The sequence below is a fragment of the Phyllostomus hastatus genome, unplaced genomic scaffold (genome assembly GCF_019186645.2).
Source record: "Phyllostomus hastatus isolate PE091 unplaced genomic scaffold, TTU_PhHast_1.1 phas_contig_98, whole genome shotgun sequence".
Lineage (NCBI taxonomy): Eukaryota > Metazoa > Chordata > Mammalia > Chiroptera > Phyllostomidae > Phyllostomus > Phyllostomus hastatus.
This window is the reverse complement of record NW_025333999.1, coordinates 9,392,881-9,415,247: the sequence shown is the minus strand read 5'-3', so window position 1 is coordinate 9,415,247 and position 22,367 is coordinate 9,392,881. Positions and strand designations below refer to the sequence as shown.

The following is a 22,367-nucleotide window of genomic DNA, read 5'->3' as shown; positions in this document are numbered from 1 at the left end:
TTTCTAGACTCACAACTAGAATTTGAAGTATATGCTCAGAAGATACAACTACTTGTTAAAGGGGGGGAAAAAACCCAAACAAACCAACCCACCTTCATTTTCATATATAGGCCTTCACAGTTTTCTAAGCACTTTGAGATCCATTATTTTCTCTGATGATAAGCTACATGCTGCTACTGTGTGTCAGACATGGCCTTACCCTTTGCACAAGCCCGCTCTGTGAGCTTGGCTCCTCTGGTTTTCCAAACAGGCAGCCTCTGCCTACAGGTCTTGCTCTGCCCAGAGTGGAGGCCAAAGGTTTAGGAGCTTGTGGCCAAGAGCCTGGCATCCGTACACACTCAAACAGGTGCCCAGGGGAAGGGCCCCTGAAGGGTGGTCGGACAGGATCCATTGGAAGGCTGCAGAGAACACAGTTGTCGATCCTGTTCTGGTTAATTACCTGCCAGCATTGTACAAAGATTAAACATTCCCGATCGTTTTCCTTTTCCTTCAAGACAGACTCACAAATTATTAAAGACAGACTTACTTTTGGTCAGACCAGTGATACAACCAGCCTCCTACATCATGGTCACATCAAAAGTTTCTATTTAGCCCAGAATATTCTAAACACTCCCCTTAGAGGCTAAGTCCTCCTTGAATTTTCCCGTTTCCTACCCAAACAATCCCCTGGAGAGCTCAGTCCCATATGTTAATGACCTGTTTTAGACAGAAGTACAGTTTATGTATGAGCATAAGAAAACTAATAGCACAGACATACTGTAATAATGTCAATAAATAGTTATGGGTTTACTTTGTTTTTGACCTTTTTCCTTTACCAGAAAGCTAATTTTTGCCAGCTCATTATCACATTCAATTATTCCATCTCCTCTTTGATGTCCTTAGCAGCTTCTCTGCATCTTGTCCCATTCCTTCCTATGAAGCTTTTCAAGCTCCACCAAACTAAGGTCTCCAGGGTACAGACCCTTTCTGCTTTGAGCCTACAATACCTGATGAATGTCAGGGGAGATTTAACACTTTTTTCTCCCCTAGGTAATGGAATGAGGCTCTTTCCGGCCTCCCAAATCTCAGGTACTCTTCAAAATCACTACAGATTTCAGGATCCTTCCTAAGGGGTCTTCCTTCATTGTCCTCACCCACCCCGATCCCGAAGAAACCTTTCTTAACTGAAAACTGAAGCTCCTTAACTTTTGCAAACCTGTCTTACGAGTTAGCTACAGAGAAATCCGGTCACGCATGTAAAGAAAGGACACACAATTCTTAAGCCAATACGATAGGTGGAGGGTCCGGGATCGGTCGAAAAGATTTTTAACTGAGCTATCCTCTTTTACACTAAAAAAAAAAAAAAACAGGATATGTCTCCCTTTCTCAAAGACTCTCCCCCTTTAATTTCTTAAGCTCCTTTTCAGTTAGCCTGGCCTTTTGGCTCACACCTTCCCAGCACCACCTGTGTAATCCAGAACAATCAGGTGCCTACCTGGGACACACTGAGAAGTGCTATAACCCCTACCAATTAAGGACTTCTGGAATCTTCCTTGCTCCCCACTCCTCCTCACTTCTCCGTCATCACGATAACAGAGGTGGGCATCCGCTCCAGAATGCCCTTCTTTGATCAGCGAACAAGGTAAGGTCCAAAAGGACAAGGTCCTAGGCGAGGCCTACCTTCCCACCTCAAGCGGTGAGCTCCGGGCTGGGCCAATAGGACTGGGGGACTGGGGCCTAACCGGAAGGGAGCCCCCGCCCCCGCCCCAAGGGCAAATCCTACCCGCCTTCCACCTCTGAGAAAAGCACCATCCCCCAAACCCAAGGTCCGGCCCACCACTGCGGTCCAATTAACACGTGCGAACACTCAAACCCCGCGAGAGTTCCCTCACTCTTCAGGCGGCCACCTTCCCACCTCCTGAAGTCCGAGGTCCTGTGTCCGCCCGCACACGCAGCCTCAAATGACCACTTCCTGCTCCCGGCCCACTGGGCGTGTAAGGCCCCTCGCGCCTTTGGGGGAGGGTCAGGTTGGCCGCGGGCGTGCAGGGCCAGCGCGCCACCAGGAGCTACAGCCGAAGCCCACTGGCCTGTACCGGAGCTACCTCGGCCTCCCGGGCCTTCCACACCCGCGTAGACATCACTCACCAAGGCCCGAGCCCTCGCCTGCCTCTGCTGGGCTTAGAAATACCCTGCGCTCAACGCAGCCGCCACACCCAAGGGCCCACATGCTCAGACCCGAATTTCCGGTCCCCTCGCGGGTCTCACCGCAGAGCCCATTGGCCAAACACATGCCGCTCACAAGATCCAGACATCTCATTGGCTCGCCTGCAAAAAGAGCCGCTCCCTTTCTAGCAGTCTTGCTCTACTGGAGGTCTGTACTGAAGGGGTGCTAAGAAATGGAGGTCCTGAAGTTAGGAGTGAACCAAGCATTAAAATGTGTCACGTTTTAAAGATCCTGATGCCCTGTCGGTGGGCAACTCCTGTAAACAGATTAAGCTCACTCGCACTTGTTGAAATTGACTTGTCCCATCCTTTCCAGTTAGAGGATAGACGGATATAGGTGGTGGGTAAAAAAGAATAAGCTTTGGTTTACAAACACCTAATTGCGTGAACTCTGCACTTCACTTTCCTTACATATAAAATAGGAATAAAGCATCCATTTATAGGATTGTATGGAAATGTACATACATTCATGAGATGATGTATGTAAAATACTTAGCACAAGGAGTAGATTGTCTGCAATAAATGTTGCCTATCCTTACTTATTGATTTCTAAATCTGTGAGCCAAGAAGAGCCTTCTTCAAGTTATATAAATTGGTGTTTAATTCTGCTATTGTTGAATATTTTTACCCAAAGAAATAAAGATTTCTCCCTCTCTCCCAACCATTTTGGCAAATAATTGCACCCCTCTCCAATCCCAGTTTGTCTGAGGTGGTTGGAGTCAAGCTTCTGATATCTTGGCTTGTGCTGTAGAGACGAGCAAATACTCTGCATGGTGTTCAGCAGAAGCCTTTCCCAAGCCTCAGCTACCTCATACCTTGTTTTAACCTGTTCATCCAAGGACTCGCCTCTCCTTCTCAAAACAGAATAGAGTTTGAAAATTATTGGAGCAGGAGGATTTTCAAAGCAGGAATCTATTAGCAAAATACCTCTGTCACTTTTTGTAGATGTCATTTGTTTAACATTATGTCATAATATTGTAAGTTCTACTGCACAACTTTATGTTATAATAACATATAGGCAGATTTATTCTGTTGTTCATGCAAACATTTAATAGCAGGTACACTCAAAAACAGTTATATAAACTGTTCTGTAACCCTTAATAAAGCCCCAGCTCCCTGTGGTTCTAGGTACTCTTACCAAACCTTTCATAAAAGATTCATTCCGTACTTGGGAAGTAATATTTTAGGGGCAGGATTTAACAGATCTTCACAATAGCAATCCTCAAATAACTTTATGAATCCATAGGTTTTGTCACCTAAACCAGAGCACCATTATAAAGGGCATATATGCATTTGGTTCCCTGGGTTTCTATATCCTGTTATGAAGGAATAGGTGACCTCTGCAAGTATTTGTTGCCAATCAGTACACCACACATACTGTGTATTTCACCAAAGGAAAACCTATATAGTCTCAACGTTGATTGGAGATAAAGATGTTCAAAGCTCTTTAAAGAGTGGACACCTACTTAGAACCTTCCAACAGCTAATCAACCTCTCCTGGAGTTTGTATTCCTCATCAGGGCATTTCAACTGTTATTTTACCATTGCTAGGATATCAATTAAAAACAACACACACATATCATGCTGTTAAAGTAGTTCAAATTAAATTGCAGATGATATTTTCATAACACAAAATTCTGTCCACCTGATCCTGCCAGGCTGGAAAACTCAGGGTAAAGATGGTCCTATAGCTACATGCAGTCTGGGTTTCCCAGGCACTCAGGACTTCAAACACTATGGCCCTTGGTCCCCATAAGTACTTCCATTCTGACCAAGTATTTTGACTTTGTTGTTGTTGTCGTTCAGAAAATACAGTCACACGAGCCACAGAAAGATTAAAGGAGAATATCACATTACCTGTTTGGCTTAGAAATTATAGGGAGGATGTAACTGAAAGTGGACCTATGTCTGTAGTGCCTCTGGGTTCCAGACAGAGGTAAATTCTGATCCTTCCAGGAGAAATACACCCTCAACCTGGCTCCCAAAGCTACCACATTAAAAATATGTCAATTAATATGAGCTCACAAGAAAAATCACAAAACACATTAAGCTCAATAAGAAGAAGATTGCCCTGGCTGATGTGTCTCAGTGGATTGAGCACTAGCCTGCAAACCAAAAACTCGCCAGTTTGATTCCCAGTCAGGGCACATGCCTGGGTTGCTGGCCAAGTCAGGTCCCTAGTAGGGGGTGCATGAGAGGCAACTGCATATTGATGTTTCTTTCCTTCTTTCTCCCTCCCTTCCCCTCTGTCTAAAACAAATAAATAAAAATTTTAAAAAAAGAAAAAGACAACCCAATTAAAAAAGTAGGCAATGGGCATGAACTTATTTTTCATCAAAGAAAAGATACAAATGACTATTAACTACATGAAAATGTGCCCAACATCATTAACAGTTAGGGAAATTCAAATGAAGACCACAGTGAGATATCTCTTCACACCCACTAGATTGGCTATAAGACGATAGACAATAACTGTAATGGTTAAATGTATACCTCACCAGGACTGGGCCTTAGGATACCCAGATATTTGAACAGAAGTTGTTCTGAGTGTTTATTGGAGGGTGTTTCTGGGTGAAATTAACATTTGAATCTGGAAACTGAGTGAAGCAGATTGCCCTCCTTAACGTGAGTGGGCCTCATCCAATCAGTTGAAGGCTTGAATAAAACAAAAAGGCTGATCCTCTCTGGAATAAGAGAGAATTCCTCCTACCTGATGACCTTAGAATGAGAATATTAGGGGTTTTTTTGGAACTGTAACAAACTAAAGCACTGACTCGCCCTGGACCTTCAGCTTGCCAGCCTTTAGAGAAACACCACCATCAGCTCGCCTGTTCTCTGGCCTTCTCACTTGGACTGAAACTACACCTTGAGCTCTCCTGAGTCCCCAGCTTGCCAGCTCATTTAGTAGATCTTAGGACTAGTCAGCTTCCATAACCACCTGAGCCAATTCTTTATACATCATATGGGGGTCCAGAAAGAGTCACCCAAAGATTTGTCTCTGTGGCATGCAGATTGTTTTGAGCTAAAGGCTACTTTTGCTGCAGGCTCAAGAAAAACTTCTGCCCCTCACTTAACTACCTGAAAGAACTGGAATCAGGGGGCTTGCCCATAATAGGAGATCATCAGAGACAACCTCTTTTGATCTATCTATAGGGCAGGACAAACTACTTTTTACCAAATATCTGTTCTTCTTGTCAACCTGTGATGACTCTGAAGCCCCCAAGGTGCATCTCCTCATCCCTAGCTCAAGATGTCTTACATACCTCAAGCCCCTTTCTATCTCTGAACTTCTCGAGCAGGTGGGGTCTCTGACTCTCTCCTGTATGTGGGGGTTCCCATACATATGTATAAACTGGAAGAATTTTTAGATGTGTGCTAAAAAAAGCCTAGATTGCCTGAAGGGACTGTCGGTAGGAATATGGCCATTAAGTGTTTCTGGTGAGAGCTTGGCTGGAAGTGAGGAACATGCCATCAGAAACTGGGGGAAAGGTGGTTCCTGTTGTAAGCGGCAAAAGGCCTGAGTGAATTGTGTTCTGTCTGGTGTTTTGTGAAACATAGAACTCACAAGCCGCAAACTTGGATATTTAGCTGAGGAGATTTCTAAGCAAAGTATTAAAGGTGTTGACCTGGCTTCTCCTTACTGCTTCTTGTAAAATGAAAGAGGAGAGAGAGAAATTGAAAGGAAGATTAAGGAAACAGAAAGCAGAACTTGAAGATTTGGGAAGTTCTTGGCCTGTCCATGTTAGAAGAACAAGAAAGTTTGTTCTGGAGAGAACACCAACAATCACTCCATTCAGAGGTTATCCAAGATTAGCCATGGAGTTAATCAGCCACCTCTGCAGCAGTTAGGAGCGGAGATGGGATTATACTGGCAGAAACACTGCCAGTTTGGGCCAAAGGGACAGATGCTGAATGAAGTAAAGGAACGTTTTTCTAAAGAGGGGATTTGGGACTTCTGGGACTCTGTGGGATAGGACAATAGAGCTATTCATCATGCTTTACCCTTTAAGAAAATGGGAGAATCACCCCTAAAGTGACTCAGAGATTCGAAGTGCTGCCACTCCCACCACAGGTCCAGGAGTGAAGCTGGTTTCTCCTCATAGGTTCACAGCTAGGGTGCAATATTACCTCAAGATGGTGCATAGCTCAGCTCTCATCCACACCTGATTTTGATATCTAGATAAGACTTTGGCCTTGGAATTCATGCTGGAATGAGTTAAAGCTTTGGGGGGTAAATGTATTTTGATGTGGAAAGGACATCAATTTGAGGAAATCAGAAGGCAGAATGTTACAGACTGAATTGTGTGCCCCCCAAATTCATCTGTTGAAGCCTAACCCCCAATGTGGCTGTATTTGGAGACAGGGCCTATGGGGCATTAATTAAAGTTAAATAACATCATAAAGGTAGAACCCTCTTCCAAAAGGACTGATATCTTTAAAAGAAAAGGAAAAGACATGAGAGATCTCTCTTTCCCTCCATGGGAACAAAGAAGAGAGGCCGTGTGAGGACACAGCAAGAAGGTGGTTGCCTACGAGCCAGGAAGAGAGCCCTCACCAGAAATCGAATTCACTAGCACCTTGATCATGGACTTCTAGCCTCCAGAACTGTAGGAAAATAAATGTCTGTTGCTTCGGCTGCCCCATCTATGATTTTTGTTATGGCAGTGTTAACTGACAAATATAATAATAACCATCAGCAAGGATGCTGCAGTGGAAGTCCTTGAAATTAAACTTTTTAAAAATATATATTTTATTGATTATGCTATTACAGTTGTCCCATTTCCCCCTTCACTCCCCTCTGTCCTGCACACCCCCTCCCACCCATATTCCCCCCCTTTAGTTCATGTCCATGTGTCATACTTATAAGTTCTTTAGCTTCTATATTTCCCATACTATTCTTGCTCTCCCCCTATTTTCTACATACCATCTATGCTACTTATTCTCTGTACCTTTTCCCCCTCTCTCCTCCTCCCACTCCCCTGTTGATAACCCTCCATGTGGTCTCCATGTCTGTGGTTCTGTTCCTGTTCTAGTTGTTTGCTTAGTTTGCTTTTGTTTTTGTTTTAGGTGTGTTTGTTAATAATTGTGAGTTTGCTGTCCTTTTACTGTTCATATTTTTTATCTTCTTTTTCTTAGATAAATCCCTTTAACATTTCTTATAATAAGGGCTTGGTGATGATGAACTCCTTTAACTTGACCTTATCTGAGAAGCACTTTATCTGCCCTTACACTCTAAATGACAGCTTTACTGGATAGAGCAATCTGGGGTGTAGGTCTTTGCCTTTCATGACTTGGAATTCTTCTTTCCAGCCTTTTCTTGCCTATAAGGTCTCTTTTGAGAAGTCAGCTGACAGTCTGATGGGAACTCCTTTGTAGGTGACTGTCTCCTTTTCTCTTGCTGCTTCTAGGATTCTCTCCTTCATTTTAATCTTGGGTAATGTAATTATGATGTGCCTTGATGTGTTCCTCCTTGGGTACAACTTCTTTGGGACTCTCTGAGCTTCCTGGACTTCCTGAAAGTCTATTTCCTTTGCCAGACTGGGGAAGTTCTCCTTCATTATTTGTTCAAATAATTTTTCCATTTCTTGCTCTTCCTCTTCCCTTTCTGGTACTCCTATAATTCGGGTGTTGGAACATTTAAAGATGTCCTGGAGGTTCTTAAGCCTCTCCTCATTTTTTCGAATTCTTGTTTGTTCATTCTTTTCTAGTTGAATGTTTCTTTCTTCCTTCTGGTCCACACAGTTGGTTTGAGTCCCAGTTTCCTTCCCATCACTATTGGTTCCCTATACATTTTCTTTTACTTCACTTAGCATAGCTTTCATTTTTTCATCTAATTTGCAACCAGATTCAACCAATTCTGTGAGCATCCTGATTACCAGGGTTTTGAACTGGGCATCTGATAGGTTGGCTATCTCTTCGTCACTTAATTGTATTTTTTCTGGAGTTTTGACCTGTTTTTTCATTTGAGCCATTTTTTTTATCTTGACACACCTGTTACATAGTGAGGGCCGGAGCCTTAGGTGTTCACCAGGGCAGGGCAATCCACATGGCTTGTGAAACTATATGTGTGGAAGGTGTCTGAGAGGGAACAACAGCACTTGCTCTGCTCTCGGCCGGATTTCAGTCACTTGCCCCACTTTCCACAAGCAAAGTGGGCCTTTCTGGTGCTGATTCCCATGTGGGTGGGTTTGTGCACATTCTGGGACCCAGTGGATCTCTCCAACGAACTCTTCTGTGAGGCTGGGAGTTTCTCCCACTGCTGTCTAGACTCCCACAAGTGTTTTCAATCAGAGGTTTGAGGCTTTATTTTCCTGCACTGGAGCTCTGGGTTGCATGGTCTGTCTCACTCCCCACTTGTTCCTCCTGATTTATCTGTGAGCAAATGTGGGACCACCTACTCCACCGGCTGCCGCCGTAGCCTTGCCAGCCAGCTATAGCCTTGTGCACCCCACTCCACAATCCGGCGCTGTGTCCACCAGCCACTGCCTTGCCTCAAGTTCTTTCTGCTAGCCGGTCTCCGCCCCTCCTACCAGTCTGGATGAGTGTGTGTTCTTTAAATCCTTGGTTGTCGGACTTTCATACAGCTCGATTTTCTGTCAGTTCTGGTTGTTTTTTGTTTCTAAATTGTTGTTGTCCTTCTTTTGGTTGTGTGAGGAGGCACAGTGTGTCTACCTATACTTCCATCTTGGCCGAAAGTCTGAAATTAAACTTTTGATTGTCGAGGCACACAGTTCAAAGAGATCCATCTTGAATAAATATATTGTCAGCTACACAACTAGATAAAGAACTAGGCTGCCCCACCTATGAAGTCCCCCTTTTAGAAATCCCCAGACAACCTAAATAACTGATTAAATTTTAAAAATTTTTATTTTAATCGTTGTTCAAGTAATTTTTTAAGATAACTGATCTCTTGAATGCCCTGGCTTTTCCCTTCCTGAACCGGAATTCCTGCTCTTATGTTTTAAGTTTGCCAATAAAGAGCAAACCTGTGAAACCCTAGGCCCCCCACCCTAATAAAGCCAGAGCCCTGGATCCACACTCTTTTCCCCTGCCCATCAGGACTTGTGAGTCATAATTTCTGCTTTTTCCAAGTGCCCTGGTGGTTGTTGCTGAGGTGCATCTTGCCATTGCTGCAGGAACCACAAGGGCGGGGCCAACTACAACTTTGGCTCTGATCAGAGAGCTGTCTGTGAGGACTGGCCACCAGACAGGCTGAGGCTGATACAAAACAGATGTGGCAAAATCCAGAATCCTAATACATGGCTGCTGGGAATGTAAAATGGTGCAACCACTTTGGGAAACATTTGGCAGTTTCTCAAAAAGTTAAGCCAAAAATTACTGTAGGAATAAAAAATTCCACTTTGTGATGATTACTTAAGAGAAATGAAAACATGCATTACCACAAAATTTGCATGCAAGTGTTCATATCAGCATTATGGATTGGAGTCAACACCCAAAAACAACCTAAATGTCCATCAGCTGGTACATAGATAACAAAATGTGGTGTATCCATGCAAATACAGATTCGGCAATAAAAAGGAACAGACTACTGTGCTATGCCATAGAATGAAGCCATGCACAAGGGACCATATGCTGCATGATTCTATTTATATGAAAAGCCTGCAAGAGACAAATGTACAGAGACAGAATGAAGAATAGTGGTTGCCTGGGGCTGGGAGTGGGAATGAAGAGGACCTGTTAGTGGGCCTAAGGGATCTTATTAGGGGGATGAAAATGCTTTAAAACTAGTTTATGGTGATGTCTGTACCACTCATTAAATTTACTCCCAATTATTGAATTGTATACTTGAATACAGTAAATTTTATGATACATAAAATATAGCTTAATACATCTATTTTTAAAACTCACAGTAAGAAACAGACACTACATTGAATAGGACCAGAGCCACAGAGATTTCAGAAAAGAGTCACTGGACACAGAATATAAACACATCTTTAACATGTTTTAAGAAAAGTGGCAATTAAACCATGAGTAAAGAACAAAGGCTATCAATTTATTAGGCAGATTGAAAAAGACAGAAGTTCTAAAAATGAGCAGCATAAAAATTGAAATTAAATATTCAGAGGAAAACTTTTACAAGAGAATACACGTGGCTTAAAGGAGATATGAATTAGAAGACAAATCTGAAGTAATTACCCAGAATGTAGCACAAAGAGATAGAAAGTAGGAAAGTGACTGAGAGACATGGAGAGCACAGTTATGACAGAAGATCCAACAGAGTTTGAGAAGGAGATAATATGGAGAAAAGAGGAAGACAATACTTAAAGAGGTAATGGCTGAGAATTTTTCAGAACTGATGAAAGATACAATACTGTAGAATCAGGAAGTCCAATAAAAACACAAAAATGAAGAAAAATGACCCCAGGAGGAAAGTCCGAGATGAAAAAAAGAAATCATAGGTAAAGTAATTGACTGAATAAAGTAATAGTAATAGGGTCTAATAGAGGGTGGCGTAGCCTAGACTCCTCAGAAAGCAGAGCCTGACACTAAGGTTTCTTCGTGCCAGGGTTTTATTGGGGAGTATGATCCCAGAGACCAGGAGTGAGGGCAAGAGGAATGATGTAGGGAGGGAGACAGAGCTCATTCACGGATGCATCCATCACCCAGTGGGATGACTAAGCCATGGCTGGGGAAGTGGTGGTGAGATCTGGAGGTGCTGGCAGGTGTTTTGTGAGGAAGGGGGAGGAGCTGGGACTGACCCCTACTGTCTCCAGTAGACTCCTAGTGGAGATTAAAGAAAACCGTGGTCAAATCAATACCAGCGCCACCTGGCAGGGGAAGGCCAACTCAGCAGTCAATTCAGTTTAAAGGGCTTGCAACAATTGGAGAGAACCAGAAGCTTCTGGGCAGTTCTGACAGACCAAGATCATTAATTTCCTTTGCTTTCTCCTGCCCCCCAGGGGACTAAAGTGGTCCCTCCCTAAGCCATTATTCTTCTTTCACTATGTCCCATTCCAGTAACTATAAATCTACCATTTGTCACACCCAGACCTTTTGTCCAGAAGAATCAGGTACAACAGAAAAAAGGGTATTTTTATAAAATTTAATCTGCTGTGCTCCTAGTGTCCCAGTAATTTTTTCATAGCAACTCAGGAAAAGAAATACCTAAGGGTTCCATTTATTAAGTTGTCAAGTCCAAATACCTTAATAAATACTTACGTTCTCATAACTTTGTGGCCATTTCATAAATGATACATGTAAATTCAAAGAAAAGATAATGCTTTTATTCTATTTTTTAAATATTTTATTTATTTTTAGAGAGGGGGAAAGGAAGGAGAGAGGGAGAGAAACAGCAATGTGTGTGGTTGCCTCTTGTGCGCCCCCTACTGGGGACCTGGCCTGCAACCCAGGCATATGCCCTGACTAGGAATTGAACCAGTGGCCTTTTGGTTCGCAGGCCAGCATGCAATCCACTGAGCCACACGGGCCAGGGCTATTTATTCATTTTTAGAGAGAGGGCAAGGGAGGGAGAGAAATATTGATGAGGCATCAACCAGTTGCCTCTTGCACATGCCCCAACCAGGGACCTGGCCTGCAACCCAGGCGTGTGTCGTAATAACTGGGAATCAAACCAGTGACCTTCCATTTTGCAGGATGACATCCAACTAACTGAACCACACCACCTAGGGCTTTTATTCTTTTTTTTTTTAAAGATTTTATTTATTTATTTTTAGAGAGAGAAGGGAGGGAGATAGAGAGAGAGAGAAACATCAATGTGCGGTTGCTGGGGGTTATGGCCTGCAACCTAGGCATGTACCCTCGCTGGGAATTGAACCTGGGACACTTTGGCTCCCAGCCCGCGCTCAATCCACTGAGCTACGCCAGCCAGGGTATTCTATTTTTAAGTAATCATAATTATTTGCTGAGGGGATGTACTGGGTGTTGTACAACTTCTCAAACCTCAGATTAAGATTGGACACTGCCATCCCCATTTACTGGTCCACTCTGACACATAATACTAGCTGTTTATCGCAGTAGCCACAGAAAACCCTACTACTCAGAGGAAGACCTTTATTACAAGGATAACAATCTAATGTTGAAACCATGATCTACCTTGTACTTATAGTCCACACAGTGTCCTACGGATGCTGAGTATCATTGTGTTTTCCTCGAACATTTAAAATAGTCTGCGGTGCTCTATGGGCTGGCTGCTGCGGGCCCTGGGGTGCCTCAGGACACCATCCCAGAACTGTGGATCCAACAGAATTGTTATTCAGCTTGGAGGACAACATTCTTGGGGGGAAATTTCACAATCAGATTGTCACACTTGATATTACTTAATAATGTGAATGTTAACAACTTGTATAAAGAGTTAATACTTTAAAAAAAAACTGAGTCAGCATTAAGTTTGAATCCCCTAGGCTCCCTTTTCGCTGGGCAGCCCCCAAAAGTGAAACAACCAGCCCTGCTGGGTGCCATTAGGACAAAGAAAGAAACATCATGCCTACAAGGGAATCCCACATTCTCAGAACGGGTCTATAAAACACCCCACCTTTTCATCTTCATGAGTACCCATGGTGTGGCTAAAAAGAAATGATTGCTTTCTAAGAACAGCCATATTTAGTGAGCACACTGCCTTACTAATGCTTTCGGACCAGGGGGAGGCAGTAGAGGGAGGGTCAGAAACTGTTTTAAGGTGACATTTGAGAAGGTAGTTTAGTGCTCAACAAACCAGATGCATGTGGGTGGAGGGCAGTGAGGAACATCCATCAAATACCCTGAGTGACTTCAGCCCATTGTGATCAAAGGCGTATCATTGTCAGACAGCAAATGTCCAGAAATATAACGAAGATTATAACAAAAGGCCACAACGGTCTGGCCAGAGTCAGTGGATTGGCCTGAGACAGTAGCATTGCACACTGGACAAGTCAACCTCGGTGAGCCACCACCAGTGGTGCCAAGAGGGGTCAAGGTTCCCCACACTCACCTGCCTCTCCCTGTGCAGTGGGACCCCCTCACTGTGACACTTTTTGCAGAGTTACAGGCCTGGCATGCAGTCAGAGCTGGTGCATCTGAAGCACAGACCTTTACTTGGTGCCCACCCTACAGCAGTGAGAGTGCTGTGTGTCTGGTTCAATGGTGGGTCTGGGCAGCAAAGGTCTGGGCAGTGCAGGCTCCATCTGCAGCTTGATTCCAGCAGTCTCATCAGAGAATGGACCCTTACCATGGGCACCTACATGGTGACTTGTGTGGTTCCATCAACAGCTGCGATTTGGGGCCATGGTCTGTGGCCCCAAAGAGGAAAGTTTATAGTTTAACCTGCCAGTCTGTAGTTTTCTGAATGGTCAACCAAACAGCCAGGCCATTGTCAATGGCCCAAGAGTCAGTAAAAATAGGACAAGATTCACAGGCCTGCTGGCTGGAGCTGTGAGGATGGTTTTGAGTTCTGCTTCCCGAACAGAGCGACCACATCTGTTTTCCATTCCACACAGCTGGCACTGATGCCGAATGGCTACAGCAGCCCAGTAGAAGACATGGGTTCGCCAGACCACCAGTGAACCAGGCCTGGGCATCCGGAGGACCTCTGTGGACTGAGAGGCCCATTGAGCAAGTACCTTTCCTTAGGCTGTGGAGTAGAGGATGATGTTTCCCCTAAAAGGCTGGCTGCCTTTTTTCATGTGAAGCTGAAGATGCCGGCTGGCTCAGGCCAGGTGCAGACTTCCACTTCCACAAGTGAGGCACGTTGGGTTCTCCCCACATCGTTCTTTGTTGAGTCCAAGTTTACCTATCCCCCAAATATCAGTCACAAGGCCTCTTTCTAGGGGTGTATGTTTTAACACTCTTGGGTGTTCAGTTCTGACAGACCAATAGCAAGCTGAGAGCCACTTTTTAAACAACAACCCCCTCAAGGGCTCTGGTCGGGAAATGATTGGATCAGAAGGATTTTTTCCCAAAGAGGTTATAGGCTGTGGGGTCCCACAGACAGCAGCACATTTCTACAAGCACCAGTTCCTGTTGGTGTAGTCCTTTGGACATGTCTGAGCATTCACAGTACACACACGGAAAACACCAGGATCAACTACACACTCGGCAGCAAAAGCCACGAGGATAGCACATGAAATTGGCCCAAAGCCCTGCCCACCAGGTTGGTGTGTTGCAGCCTGTCAAGGCCAGACAGATTCATAGGATTTGGGCAGATGGAAGCATATTCATGGAGCCGTGGGGATGCTTGACATGCCTTTATTCATGGATGGACGAGCCATGCATGTTGCAAGCTGCATGTCCCCTGCATGTCTCTGCATGCCACACTGCATGTCACCTATCCTTCTCTCTCCCTGCGCGGGGGACCCCTAACTCCCTAATATACTAAATACAGACAAAGTTAGCAGGGAGCCAGAATACATTATGTAACACAGAGAAATTCCGTGCATGTGAGCCCACTCAAGGCTATGGGGACAGTTTATCGGACCCAGTCTCAAGGCTATGAGAACACAGCTTATCTTAGTTTTCCAGATATCTGAGTGAGGAAGCCAGACTGCCTCCATTTACCCTACAGTTGGCAAGATCCTTTCTTCTCCCCAGAAATGGGAAGGACAGTCTTCCCTGGGGAGGAAGCTAGCAGATTTGAAAAGTCCTTTTTTCACTTGCTCAGAAATGTGGTTAACAAACCTTTCACGTACTTACAATGGCACACAATAGTCATTCCTTTATTCTTTCAACAAACATTTATTTAGGGCCTATTATGTGAAAGGAACTATTTTAAGTTTTGGGGATATGGTAATGAACAAAACAGTCTACTCTCACATAGCTTATGTGAGATATCAGACAAAAAAAGAAATAAAATTAAGTCAGATAGTGAGAAAAAGAACGCAGGAATGGGGCATCAGGAGAGTTAGGGATTGGACATTACTAACTGATGTAGGGTGGACAGGGAAAGCCTCGGAGACCTCCCAGGAGTGAGGAAACAGGACACGGTGGTGGTGTATGTAGGGACTTCTGTCAAGATGGCAGCATAGGCAGACATGGCTTGCCTCTTTGCTCAACTACATCAAAATTACAACTAAAATATAGAAAAACCAGCACTCAGAACCATCAGAAATCAAGTTGAATGGAAGTCTGACAACTATGGAATTAAGGAAACCACGTCCATCCAGACTGGTAGGAGGGATGCCAATGTGGAACAGGCTGGTTTCTCACCAAGAGGGTGGACAAATATTCCAGAGGGATATCTCGGGAGTGAGGAGTCCCAGCCCTACACCCAGTTCCCCAGCCCAGGATTCCAGTGCCTGGAAGATAAGTCCCCACAACTTCTGGCTTCAAAAACCAGCAAAAATTGAGTCAGTGGTAGATACTTCTGGAGCCCCAAAAAGGTCCTCTTAAAGAGCCCACACACGAGCTCACCTATTTAGACTCGCTCTGTCTGAGCTCTAGCACCACAGTAGCAGCTTGAAAGATACCAGTGGCATGCAGGGAGAAACTGAAGTGTCTGGCATCAAGGTGAACAGAAACTATTGTCCCTTTTTAAAACCTCCCCCCATAGAGCCACAGAGCTGTCAAGCTGGTGCCATATCTGAGACTCCAGCAACCTGGCTAACACTGTTTGACCCACCTTGGAGATCCCCAGAGACTCCACTCCACCCAACTTACAGGTCCACCCAAGATGCTTTTCCATATGAATGGCTGGTCTTGGTTAGGCTGCACAACTTCCTAAACCCTGTCAAAAAAGCACAGCTTGCCTCTGAGCCCCAGGCCCGGCACTAGCAGCAGCCAATCTAAAGGCACAGATTAGCTTCACCAGGGAATCTCCAGTCCCAGCACAGGTAGCAGCCTTCTTAGATTGCTTTACGACTCAGGCAGGGTGGCCCAGAGCAAAACACAGGTCGGGGCTCACCTTGTTCTGCACCACCCAGGAAACCCTAGGGCCAGCACACCCATGTGGACAGCTATAGACCACATCTGAGCACCACCACCCTGCCCCTGCATAGCTGATCCTCCACAGAGGGTGAAGCTGGTGGTACGTGGTCACAGGCTGAACAGTTGTGGCCACCTTTCTAACCTCTACCAGCAGAATTGTCTACTCCACATAAAACCCAGGGTAGGAAATTCAGAAGCAAATATCTTCTCCCTTCTCCCTCCTGGTTACAAGTCACTTGAAATATATAAATTAGTGGGACTTTGCTTGAGTGAGATTTTTTTTGATCTTCAGCTACATCTTGGCTTTGTGAGGAACCTTGTCATCAAAGGCAATGGCCAGCAATGTTACCAACAAGATAGATCCTCGCTCCATGAACTCCTGCGTATTCACTGGGAATCTCAACACTCCTGTAGTCAAGAAATCTGATGTGGAGGCTATCTTCTCAAAATATGGCAAAACTGTGAGTTGCTCCATTCATAAAGGCTTTGCCTTTGTTCAATATGTTAGTGAGACAAATGCCCGGGCTGCAGTGGCAGGAGAGGACAGCAGGATGATTTCTGGCCAGGTTTCAGACATTAATCTGGCTACAGAACCAAAAGTGAACTGAGGAAAAGCAATGTGAAACGATCTGCAGCAAAGATGTATGGCTCCTTTTCTGACTTGGATTAAGGCTCCAACGGGATTATTATGACAGGAGGTGCAGTTGCCCAGCACGTGTTCCTCCTCTTCCTCCCATGCTTGGGCTGCAGTGCCCTCAAAATGCCAGCCTGTGTCAGGAAACACCTCACAAGGGGGCAAAAGCAGCTTCAGTTCTAAGAGTGGAGAGCAAGGATCTTCTCCCAAGTCTGGAAAGTTGGAAGGACACGATCTTCAGGCCTTTCAGAAAGAATTGACCCAGATAAAACAAAAAGTGGGTTCTCTACTTTCCCAGTGGAAAGCCTAGAAAAAATTGAAGAGAAACAGGGCAAACAACAAGGAAAGGTGAAGAACAATAAGTCAGAAGAGGAGCAGAGCAGCGCAGCAGCTCCCTGAAGAAAGATGAGACTAATGTGAAGATGGAGTCTGAGGAGCAGGATGCAGATGACTCTGCTGAGGAGGGGGACCTACTGGATGATGATGATGCTGAAGATTAGGGGGATGACCAGCTAGAGTTGATCAAGGATGATGAAAAAGAGGATGACAGAGGCAGCTCCAATGGTGAGGATGACTCTTAAGCACATAGTGGGGTTCAGAAACCTTGTCCCATTGTTTCTTTACCTAGGTGCTTGTCTAAGATCAAAATTTCCACCAGATCCTCTCCCCTAGTACCTTCACACATGCTCACTATTCTCCCCATCCTTGTTCCTCCCGTGTTCATTAATTCATATAGCCCTGCACCTAGTCCCATTTTCACTTCATTTGATGCTCCTAATACTTCAGTCTTACCCTGTAATTGTGCTTTTAATTTTGATACCTCTTTACAACTTAACAATAAAAAGGATGTATGGTTTTTATAAGAAAGAAAGAAAGAAAGAAAGAAAGAAAGAAAGAAAGGAAGGAAGGAAGGAAGGAAGGAAGGAAGGAAGGAAGGAAGGAAGGAAGGAAGAAAGGAAGAAAGGAAGAAAAGAAAAGAAAAACAGGCCCTGGCTGGTGTGGCTCAGTGGACTGAGCACTGGCCTGTGAACCAACAGGTTCAATTCCCAGTCAGGGCACGTGTCTGGGTTAAAGGCCAGGTCTCCAGTTGTAGTGTGTGAGAGGCAACAGATCAATCTCTTGCACACTGATGTTTCTCTCCTTCTCTTTCTCCCTCTCTTCCCTTCTCTCTAAAACTAAATAAATAAAATCTATAAAAATATAAAACAAAACAGGATATGTAAGAAGGCAAAATACACTTTTAAAAAAGAAGTACAAATAGCTAGTTACAGAATAGCCTATTTGTAGGCTATGTGATAGGCTTGGGATGTGAAGTACAGTATAGGATATGGAAAAGCCCAAGAACTTATACCCATGACCCATGGACATGAACAATGGTGGGGGAATTGCCTGAGGGAGTTGGGGGGTGCTGGGTGGAGGCGGAGAAAGGGGGGAAATCAGGACAATTGTAATAGCATAATCAATAAAATATAATTTTAAAAAAAGACATGAAGGTCTGGGGGAAACATCAGACCTTCAGGCATTGTGGAACCCTTGAAGCTGGACCTGCTCGTTCTTGCCAAAGTAGCCAGACTGGTGTGGCTGAAGCGGGCTGACCAGGAGAGCAGGACATGAGGTCACGCTGGTCAGAGAGGATCCCACGAGGTCTTGTAGATTGAATAGATGTGGCTTTTACTCTGAATGAGATGGGATGTGACAGGATATTGTAACAGGGTACAGCCAAGAGGGGCACCCCAAGCAGGGATTTGGAATGGGGTCCAGAACTCAGGGTGTTCAGGAAATATTAGAGAAAAATATATATATGAGTTCCTCACCCCCACCAGTCTGAGTTGGGGGATGGGATATATGGAGCAGGGCCATTGAGAGCTGTTTGGCATAGCAACAGCTTTGCAGCTAACCTCTGGCATGGTCATTTAACATATCAATAACTTTTAACTGGTTTCCTATGAAACCAGTTAAATAGCTGTGGCCAGGCTTTGAGCCAGGGGAATGGGAGTGACTTCAACCCAGGATGTAACTGGGAGGCAACTCCCCCTGGTTATAACACCTGCATGAGAGTTTGGAGATGATTGGCTCCACACCATGGGGCCATGCCTGCCTGGATGTACTATGGCAACCCAGCAAAGCTGGAAGAATACAGGAATGCTGGCAGGTATAACTGATTGTGGGAGGAGTTGGAAATTGGGCTGCAGAAGAAGATTGGTGCAGGGATTTAAACCAAGGCGTGGCAGCCATACCAGGTTGGGACCACATGGCTTTGGCGAGACTTAGGACCATGCGACTCTGGGGTGCTCCCTTTTGCCATGTGGCTTAGGAAGCAGGAGAGACTTTACCTGAAAGAAAAGGGGTGAAAGGACTCTTGCTGGTGGGCCATGAGAAGGTGCCACATGGCTTTGGATTAACTGGAGATTGTGGCGGCAACACAGCGGATGGTGCTGGAATTGAGGGGCTACCTGAACCATGGACTTCTACTTCTTTTCCTGAGATACGGTACCCCAGACTGGGCAAAGGGGAGAAGGAAGGACTGTATGCATTCGTAGGTATTCTAAAGAACTTCAGTATTTCAATGAAGACACTAAGTCATTACTCTAAGTCTGCATAGCTTTTAAATAACTAATTCCTTTCCTTTTCACCAATCTCTGGCATTGAGAGACATCTTTCCTCTGGTGGCGGACAAAGCAAACCTAATACGGTGGGGGAAACCCTGCGGAAAAAGAGGGGGTCCTTTTGGTAATAGCATATCGTTCACCCTGCCCCCAGGTCTGTTCTGTAACAATACGGCACATTTTCCAAGATCTCTCTGGCTGCCCTATTGAGAACAAACTAGTGGAATGGAGGGTGACAAAGGGTGCAGAAGTAGGCCCATCAACTAAGACGCAAAATCCCACAAGAAAGGATGTTAGTTTGGTCAAGAGCCATAAAGCTAGAAGCAGTAAGAAGCTATAACATTCTGGATAGATTTTTCTAATTGTTATTTTGGAAAACAGAACCAAACACCATTTCCCTTTAGCTTTAAAAAAATAACAGTAATTATTCAATTGTATCAACTATCTAGTCAATATACAAATATTCCTGATTGCCTCATGATTTTTTTTACATTGCCTAAGATAAGCAATGGCTGGATATTCAAGTAGTGAAAATAGATTTTATTCAGTGACTACTGACAGGAGGAAAAAGAGATAAGCCCCATTCTTATTTGCAAAGAGGTGACTGGGGGTTTTAAAGGGAGAATGGCAGGCGCGGGGGACGGGGTGGGGGGGAGGTTGCTGGGGGTTGGTCACTGTAACTGTGACTAGGTCACTGTAACTATTTCCAGCAGCGTCTGCTGGCTGGAAATAATGGCAATTAGGGTTCTATCCTCCCAGACACTGGGAGATAGAAGCCATCGCTCCCTGATGATAGCATGTCAAACGAATGGTTTTCAGTTCCTTGAGACACACACTCTGGAATTATAGGTTATTCATATACACCTCAAAGGGACAGAGGAAGGATTCACAATTATAAGTCCTTTTAAGCAAAAGCTCTAAACAAGGGAGGTTATGGCCTTAGTCAAGTATTAGCTAGAACAAAATGCAAAAATTTTTGACAGCCCTGATCTTTTCTAAACAAGAACTCAGAAGAGACTGGGATGTCCTAGGAATGTGGCCCTAAGCTGCCAGAAACCATGTTACAGCCTGGTGTAGACTCAGTGCAGGGCTCTGGTTGCAGTCTCCAAGCTAAGTTTCCTGCAGTTCTCAGAATCAGCATCTAAACAATGTCCCTACACTGCCACGGACATTATCTCTTAAATTTGTAATCTATGGCTTCCTCTCTTATTCTTCCCCTTTTTTTTCCCCTTAAATTTTGTTCCTGGAAGAAACTGTCACTTGTCCTGTCAACACAGGCAGGATTTTGCTGACTGGACTCACATGGGTTATTTTGGGACCCGCATTTCCCAAAATTGGTAGTTAGGGTTGGGTGGCTTAGTAGACATGCAGGAGGGGACAGGAGAGTAGGCAGGAGGATGTCAGGCCAGGACACAGGAGAAGGGTCCAGGCTGAGACAATAAATTGAGAGTCACAGACAGAGCTGAAAGCATGACTCTGGATGAGCTCACTGAGGGAATGAGAGTGAAGGACAAGGGCAACGCTCTGAGGCCTGAGCCCTGGGCACTCCCACGTTTAGTGGGGGCAGGAGGCAAGGGGAGGGGCCAGGAAAGGGGAGGAGGAGCACCTCCAGCAAGACAATAAGGAACAGTTGGGACAGTAAGCCCAGAGCCAAGGAAAGAAGGTATCGGAGGAAGGGAGAAATGATCACCTGTGTCAAATGGGACTGTGGATGCAGTAAAACGAGGACTGCAAAGTCACTTTGCAGTTTGGTAAAGGCCTCGCCTGTGACCTGGTGGGTGGAGTGGAGAAAGGCAGACAGGAATGAGTTCAGGAGAGGATGGAGGACAGGAAGTGGGGACAGGTAAAGACAACTCTTTCAAAAAGTTGTGCTGCAAGGAGGAGCAGGGAAAAGTGGTAACTAGGGGCCAATGCAAACTTGAAGGGAAATTGGTTGTGTTCAAGATGGATCCATAGGAGCCTCCTTGTATCCTGTGAGGCTGATCTAATGGAGGGAAACTGGAGTGTGCCTGTGTGTGTGCTCGCACACGTGTGCTAACACTTGTGCAGGGGGCTGCTGAGCAATATCCTTGAGTAGGCAAGAGGGGTCAGAATCCAGTGCCCAGTGAAGGGCCTGGTCTCAGAGGACCACACTTCACCCTCAGTGACAGGTGAAAGGCTGTGATGCAAACAGACAGTGATGCAAACAGACGGCGAGATGTGGCAGGGAGAACACGATGCTCTCTCCATTGCTCCTGTTCTCTTAACGCATGGGACGCAGGGTCATCAGGTGACAGTGAGAGGGGAGAGGTGCTGGGGGACTGGGAACTTAGGAAAAGGTGTCAGGAGGTGCTCCCTGGGCAGTGGGGAGTAAATGGACAAGGACAATACAGTCTCAAGGTGAGACCACTCTCCTTGGTTGTGGGTGTTTCTCCAGCCAAGTAGAAGCCCTCAGGGCAGATGCTGAGCCAGCAGAGATGCAGACTTACCCAAAAGTGGGGTTTTGTCAGATGAGTAAGACAGGCAGGGCAAGGGCACTGACAGTGAGTGCCAGGAAGTGGTTACAGCTGCTTGTGTGTCTACCCTGCAGTTGAGGGTGTGCTTATGTAAATGAGGCACATTGGAGCTCTTCTCTGTCACATTTGGGACCAGTGGTTGTTCAGTTATTCTTGAAGTAAGCCAGAGCTGCCATACTACCCACACTGTGCCTCCTTAGGTTTTTACAAGAGAAAAACAAAATTCTATCTGTCAAAGTCACTGTTATTTTGGGGCTCTACTTCCCATGGCTGAACCTAATCTTAACTAATTAATCTTACCTATTCAGCATCTTTTTATTCAATGCATTTATAGTTTATTTATTTTTAAATATATTTTATTGATTATGCTATTACAGTTGTCCCATTTCCCCCCTTCACTCCCCTCCACCCTGTACACCCTCTCCCACCCACATTCCCCTCCCTTTAGTTCATGTCCATGTGTCATACTTATGAGTTCTTTAACTTCTACATTTCCCGTACTATTCTTACCCTCCCCCTATTTTCAACCTACATTCTATGCTACTTATTCTCTGT

The 22,367-nt window shown here is 45.0% G+C and overlaps 1 protein-coding gene and 1 pseudogene across 2 annotated transcripts in view; one reads left to right on the top strand and one right to left on the bottom strand.

Moving 5' to 3' along the window:
- Nucleotides 1-391, bottom strand: part of PIWIL2 (piwi like RNA-mediated gene silencing 2) — a 61,434-nt gene extending 61,043 nt beyond the window's left edge. For both annotated transcript variants that reach the window (XM_045852841.1, XM_045852842.1), the window contains exon 1: nt 200-391. In XM_045852841.1, coding sequence (XP_045708797.1) covers nt 200-391 — 192 coding nt within the window. The remainder of the gene's footprint in view (nt 1-199) is intronic.
- Nucleotides 392-16,409: 16,018 nt separating this feature from the next.
- Nucleotides 16,410-17,292, top strand: LOC123828438 (annotated as a pseudogene).
- The last annotated feature ends 5,075 nt before the right edge of the window (nt 17,293-22,367 follow it).